Raw genomic sequence first — 7,500 nt, 5'->3', positions numbered from 1 at the left:
GGAGGCCATCTCCCACCTGGGATCAGGTACACGCCCACACACCCATCCCACTGTGTTCTTGAACATGGCTGACCCTGGTCTCTAGTCTGCAGTAGGGTAGATTGACCCTGGTCTCTAGTCTGCAGTAGGGTAGATTGACCCTGGTCTCTAGTCTTCAGTAGGGTAGATTGACCCTGGTCTCTAGTCTGCAGTAGGGTAGATTGACCCTGGTCTCTAGTCTGCAGTAGGCTAGATTGACCCTGGTCTCTAGTCTGTAGTAGGGTAGATTGACCCTGGTCTCTTACTGTAAGTCTGCAGAAGGGTAGATTGACCCTCCTGCCATTTCTTTGGAACTTAAAACATTCTTTTAGCAGATCACAACTAGATCCATTCCATGACTCCTGCTATGAAGGGATATCTCTCCGTACCCCTTTGCTCAGGATATACGATGATGAGGGATGTAACCTTACAGGCTTAATGACCAAGAAACCTTTCACTGTAACTCTCAGCTACGTTGTAACTGTCTGCAGATAAAAGCATGTGCTAGATAAGTAAAGACATGAAGGACTGTAGCGTGTGCTAGATAAGTAAAGACATGAAGGACTGAAGCGTGTGCTAGATGAATAAAGACATGAAGGACTGAAAAGTGTTTTCCGGTTTCCTCCAGAGTTTTGGAGCTCCCAGCACACCTCCTCCTCTGCCCGTCCCAACGGTCCCCTGGCGGGCGAATCCGGGTCCGGATCGGATTATCTCCCTCAGCCGACGCCCTGCTTCATCAACCCTCTCTTCCTGCAACCCCCCGAGCCCCCGCAGGACCGCGCCGCCTCCAGCAAACGCAACCGCTTCCGCCGCAGCCTGCGCGTGCGCGTCTCCACGGAAACCTCCCTCAGCCAGTCCTTGGGGTCGGACTCGGGAGCGCCGGAGGGTGGTGGTGGTGGTGGGCGGGATCAGAGGCTGCAGACCAATCACACGCTGAACAGGAGGAGTGGGGCGGGGGGAGGGATGCTGAAGAGGAGCCCGGCTCTGTCGCCGACGTCAGAGGAGGAGGATGACTACATGGCTCAGGTTAGAGTCGTCACAGATTATAGACATTTACTTATACATTACCATCATAGATAGATGATATATGAAAAGGAGGTGATGGAGGAGGTGCAGGGTGGCTGGCTTGAGACCGATGGAGGTGGTGGATGAGACACACAGTCCAGTCAAGGTGTAACAGTTCAAGGTTTATTTAGGACTGTAGGATGGGTGGGTGTGAGTGGGAGGCAGGTGAGAGAAGGTGTGTGGAGGGAAGGTGTGTGGAAGGATGATGTGTGTGGTCAGGACGGAAGGTGTATGTCAGGAAGGAAGGTGTGTGTGGGGAGGGAAGGTAAGAGGGTGTGTGATTTGTGGTTCAGCAACGCACAAAAAAAAGGTTCAGCAAAACAAAGGAGCACACATGAAAGCATTCAAAGTCTCTGGGTGAAAAGGAAGGGCTGTGAACACCGGTGTAGCTTTTGAAGGTGGTGGAGGGGTGGTAGGTAATCATGGCTGATTGGGCTAATTGAACCAGGTGGGGAAATGAACAGGCTGGGAAAGGGGCGTGGCTGGGAGTGTGAGGGAAAACAGGGAGAGGGTGAGAATCTTCTAAACAATATACATTAACTTACATTATCATCATAGATAGACGATATACATTAACTTACATTATCATTATAGATAGACGATATACATTAACTTACATTATCATCATAGATAGATGACATACAATAACGTAATTATCATCATAGATAAACGATATACATTTACTAACATTATCATCATAGATAGATGACATACAATAACTTACATTATCATCATAGATAGACGATATACATTAACTTACATTATCATTATAGATAGATGACATACATAAACTAACATTATCATTATAGATAGATGACATACATAAACTTACATTATCATCATAGATAGACGATATACATTAACTTACATTATCATTATAGATAGATGACATACATTAACTTACATTATCATCATAGATAGACGATATACATTAACTAACATTATCATTATAGATAGATGACATACATAAACTTACATTATCATCATAGATAGACAATATACATTAACTAACATTATCATTATAGATAGACGATATACATAAACTTACATTATCATCATAGATAGATGACATACATTAACTAACATTATCATTATAGATAGATGACATACATAAACTTACATTATCATCATAGATAGACAATATACATTAACTAACATTATCATTATAGATAGACGATATACATAAACTTACATTATCATCATAGATAGATGACATACATTAACTAACATTATCATTATAGATAGATGACATACATTAACTTACATTATCATGATAGATAGACGATATACATTAACTTACATTATCATCATAGATAGATGACATACAATAACTTACATTATCGTCATTAAATTACAATAACACACACACATCAGCACACAGACTTACAGTATATACACCACACAACAACACACAAACTAACAGTACACACACACACATCAACACACAAACACACATACACACACTCACACACCTACATAATGCACAACACCTGCTGATGTTTCTTTATTTTTTCCATGTGCTCCTCAGGATATTAACAGCAGCAGGCTGAGTGTGGAGCAGGAGCAGCAGGAGTGCACGGTGGAGGAGGCCTGCCTGTCCTTAAAGATCACCCGAGCCCCGTCGCTGGCTGCCCTCGACAGCAGCAGCTCCTTCAGCAGCCTGGAAGAGGAGGACGAGGATGAGGAAGGAGAGGGCATGGGGTTCAGACGCCCTCGCCCCGCCGCGGCGCCGTCCTCCACCTCGGCCAACTCCCAGCGGCCGTCGCTGAAGCGCATGAGCGCGGCGTTCGTGTGCCTGTTCGCGCCGGAGCGCCGTGTGGCCCGTCTGGTGCAGCAGCTCTCAAAGGACCCGCGCTCCGCATTCGGGGCCCTCGTGCAGAACTTCCTGTGCGGGAAGAGCCAGGAGCTTGACGCCCTGCAGAGCCTGGGGGGCGGAGGGGGCGCCGAAGAGGTGCTCCGGGGGCTGCGGGGGTTTCTTACCCAGGCCAAGGGCTTCCTACTGGGGTCGGGCGAGCTGGAACCCCCCATCGAGACGCTGGTGCCCGAGAATGAGAAAGGTAAGAGGAGACAGAGAGAAGGAGGAAAAGAGAAAGGGAGAGAGAGAGGGAAAAGAAAAAAGGAGGGAGGGAGGGAGGGAGGGAGAAAGAGATGGAGGGGAGATGGGAAAATGAAACTAGATAGCTAGTGGTGTACTTTTGGTATTCTGTGTCGACAGTTGAGGTGCAGTGGAACAGAATGGACACATCAACATTCTGCAACAGTACCTCCACCTCTGCCCTGGTGAAATTAGGTCTGAGTTAAAGAGGTTCCGCTAGAAAAAAATATTGCCGGTCAAAGTGAAACCGTTGCGTCGTCATGCCTTTTCACAGTGCGAACAGAACATTTCATCGTTACCTTCAACAGTATGACACTTCGAGCTTTTCTCTGGGGGAGATGGGCAAACATCTATGGCTTCAGGTATTACAGGTTCATCCCTAATCAGACGGTTCACCCTCATCAGTTGCGTTTGTCCTCTGAAAAAAGCTTTTAAGGCTAGTCGGCTTGGCCATGTTAGATCCTTCTCACTCAGTTCGCTCCTTGTTTATAACCGGCGGTTTGCGCTTTATTTAAAATGCAGCATACATGATGTTTAATAACAGCAGTGCATGTTGCTTTATAGCCCTAAATATTAGGGTTATTCTCCAATTCCGATTGTGTTTGGGGGACATTTCCTTTTTTCCCCGGACAACGGAAACGCTGCTGGGTTTACCGGTGCTTGCTTTGAAATGATTTTGATCAGTCTCTGAAGTTGCTTGTGCGTTGCCTGTGGAGTGTGCATACGTTGCAATAGCATGCCCTTATAAAGAGCTGGGGGGGGGGTTTCTGTATGCAAGTTCAGGTGCATGACAAAGCGCGTTCAATTAAGAACACATTTCCAGGCGTTCATGATTCCAGCGGAGATCTTTTCTGAAGATGGTATGAAGATATTTAATAAGACACTTAAGATACTGTTCGAGAATGAGGTCCATTGTTTCCTTACAGTTTAGTGTTTTCAATAATTGAACTGCATCGAAACGCATCGCATCGAATCGAAACGAATCATACTGAATCTTTTATATCAACATGTATCTTTTCTTGTATTGTATCGTGCCCGTGTATTGAAATACGACCGAATTGTTTTTGTCATGAGAGATTTACACCCCTATCAGACAGCCATCTCCAATTCTATGCTTTGCACCCATACATAACTTGGAGCTTCCGTCTTCACCTACTGACTGAAGTTCTGCGGAGTAGGAATGAAAGCCAACTGTGAAAGGTTCCATGTAGCCATGCCACCAATCCCCAAATGCCTCCAGGATGTAGTGTAGTTACTTGTGTTAAAGCACAACTGAATACCCTCATAATATGCTTTGACTAACACTACAATCTTCACAGGCACCTGAAAGTAACTGAATGCCTTCCACAGCAGACTGTGTGGCACTAATTTAAAGACATTAGCGAGGTCCAAAAATACCACACAAAGGTCTCTGCCTTCTGTCCTTGCTGCCTGGATCTGATGCCAAATCATGCTACTATGTTCTAAACATCTAGAAAATCCTCTGTGTGTGTGTGTGTTCAAGTTCAAGTTTATTTATATAGCACATTTCATATGTTAAACATAGACACAATGTGCTTTGTGTGTGTGTGTGTGTGTCTGTGAGTGTGTGTGTGTGTGTGTGCGTGTGTGTGTGTGTGTGTGTGTGTGTGTGTGTGTGTGTGTGTGTGTGTGTGTTAAAAGTTCAAGTTTATATATATATAGCACATTTCATATGTTAAACATAGACACAATGTGATTGTGTGTGTGTGTGTGTGTGTGTGTGTGTGTGTGTGTGTGTGTGTGTGTGTGTGTGTGTGTGTGTGTGTGTGTGACCAACCTCACCCACACTAAAGATCTTCCCTTCTCTCCTACCCCTGATAGGACAGATAGCATCCTAAAAAGACGTATTCTGTTCTTATTCTTGCAGTGTGTTAGCCTATGTGTGAGGTACACAATGCACACGCATGTGTGTGTGTGTGTGTGTGTGTGTGTGTGTGTGTGTGTGTGTGTGTGTGTGTGTGTGTGTGTGTGTGTGTGTGTGAGAGAGAGTCCAGTTGATTCATTCTAGTGGCATGTATGGATATGATGGATGATGTGATGTGAAGGGTCTCTGGTGGCATGTATGGATACGGAGGGTGCTGTGGTGTGATACGGTTTCAGGCTGGTTAGCAGGCTTCTGTGTCTATCTGTCACGCTAACAGAAAGAGACATTATGGGTAAAATATGAATTACGTGCGCCTCATTAGGGTAAAATATGATTTATGTGCGCAATCATCCTCAACACTGGTGAGGTGCAGTAATGTGTCTGTATGCAGTCATCACCGAGAACTTAACACACAGCTTGAAGCAGCCAACCAAATGGATTTTCTGCCTGGGATTTTGGGACTTGTGTGTGTATGAGTATATATGGATGTGTTTTCACGTTGAAATATATATGTGCGTAACTCTGTGTTTGTGTGTGTGTGTGTGTGTGTGTGTGTGTGTGTGTGTGTGTGTGTGTGTGTGTGTGTGTGTGTGTGTGTGTGTGTGTGTGTGTGCGTGTATGTGCGTGTGGCGTTGGTGGAGGCATTTGCATGTATTGCCTGGTCTCTATCTGATCGTTTATCTTGAGAGAAGCCACAGTCCCACGCTTCTCTCCCTCTGCACAATCTCCCAGCGGCTCTCTGCTCAATCTCTGCTGCTGTTACTGCTGCTACTGTGTGTGTGTGTGTGTGTGTGTGTGTGTGTGTGTGTGAGCATGTTTGTGGGGGAACCACTTAAGGCTGACATTGAATTTAGTTTAGTTTCGTAAAGGTCTGACTTGCTTGGCAGATAATATATAATTTATGCTGTCTCTAGAATGTGTGTGTGTGTGTGTGTGTGAATGTGTGTGTGTGTGTGTGTGTGTGTGTGTGTGTGTGTGTGTGTGTGTGTGTGTGTGTGTGTGTTTGTGGTGTGTGTGTATATAAGAGGGTGAAAAGATCATATGTGTGGGTGACCATCCATTTTTAGCCACTGTATTTGCTGCATATTGAAACATTGATGTCGGTGTGCCGCTTGTGTCTGTTTGTGTGTTTGTACTGTAAGTGTGTATGTCTTCTGTAAGCATATATGGATGTGTGTCTGAGTGATTGGACATCTGTGTGTATGTCTGTGTGACCCTCTGTTTGTGTATATCATGTGTGTGTATGTGTGTGTGTGTGTGTCTTTGTTTGTGTGTCACACAGGGGTGTATGTATGTGTGTGTGTGAGCTGTAATATAGTGTGATACCCAGATCTGTGTTTGTCCCTTTGTGTATGTGACTTGGTTTCCGTACGTGTTGTATGTGAGAGAGAATCAGATCCACAAACGTTTTTCCACAACTCTGTGTGTTAAACCTGCAAATATGGATTGTGTTGGTTATATTTAGTCCCAGTCTGCAATCTGTGAATTTCCAATATATACTGTATATTTATACATATATACATATACATATTTTTGCGTGCGTGTGTTTGTGTGTGTGTGTGTGTGTGTGTGTGTGTGTGTGTGTGTGTGTGTGTGCGTGTGTGTGTGTGTGTGTGTGTGTGTGTGTGCGTGTGTGCGTGCGGGAGTGCGTGCATGCGTGTGTGTGTGTATGCAGAGCACATATCTTCCTATAGTTATTTCCCAGTTGGCCAATAACTCCCCCACCCCATTCCAAAAATTGTTGGCCTCCTAAAAATAGTTTTTCCCCAGGGATATGTCTATGTCCTGTGTGTGTGTGTGTGTGTGTTGTGTGTATGCCCAGGGATATGTCTACAGTATGTCCAGTCAATAACAGTGACATCCTAGTATCGGTGACAAAGGCAGTTGTGGAAGGGACCAACAGTTGGGGATGTATCTGTTTGTCTTTAAAAGGGAACTACCCACTCCAACCCCCCCCCCCCCCCCCCCCCCCCCCCCCCCCATCATATTGGACATAAAATATGAGGGCACAACTGCCATTGCCTGCTGCTGGTCTTCAAATCTCTCACAGATGTTTAAATGATGTTTGAATTCATTTGTATTTATTTCCTGAAGTAGTTTGACTTGTTCCCATGCCTGTGTGTCTCCACTCCACAGACCTGGTTCTTGAGAAGGCCTTGTACGGCTGCATCCTGAAACCCCTGTGGGTGGCGCTAGAGAGGGGCATGCAGGCCGCGGCCGCTCGCGACGGCTCGCTAGCCCGCCTCACTGATGGCCTGCGGGCGTGCCAGGAGGGGTGCCCACGCCAGAAGCTGGGCGTGGCAGCGGGCGTAGGGCTCCTGGACGCCGTCGGGATTGCACGTGCATGCAGGAAGTTGTCGCTCATGAACCGGACGCACTCGCCCATAGACAAGGTGTTGCTGCTGCTTCAGGTGTGCAAGAAGGTGTACCAGAGCCT

The 7,500-nt window shown here is 45.9% G+C and overlaps 1 protein-coding gene across 1 annotated transcript in view; it reads left to right on the top strand.

The window, feature by feature from the left end:
• rin1b (Ras and Rab interactor 1b) overlaps window positions 1-7,500 on the top strand; it is a gene marked incomplete at both ends in the record, with an annotated part of 12,629 nt that overhangs the window by 2,577 nt on the left and 2,552 nt on the right. The window contains 4 exons of the mRNA XM_080860156.1: window positions 1-26; window positions 647-1,044; window positions 2,612-3,140; window positions 7,200-7,500. The exon at window positions 1-26 is cut by the window's left edge and continues 66 nt beyond it; the exon at window positions 7,200-7,500 is cut by the window's right edge and continues 14 nt beyond it. Of these exons, the coding sequence (XP_080716282.1) occupies window positions 1-26; window positions 647-1,044; window positions 2,612-3,140; window positions 7,200-7,500 (1,254 nt within the window). The remainder of the gene's footprint in view (window positions 27-646; window positions 1,045-2,611; window positions 3,141-7,199) is intronic.

This window comes from Sprattus sprattus (assembly GCF_963457725.1).
Source record: "Sprattus sprattus genome assembly, chromosome: 21".
Taxonomy (NCBI): domain Eukaryota; kingdom Metazoa; phylum Chordata; class Actinopteri; order Clupeiformes; family Clupeidae; genus Sprattus; species Sprattus sprattus.
This window is presented reverse-complemented; position numbering and strand designations above follow the sequence as displayed.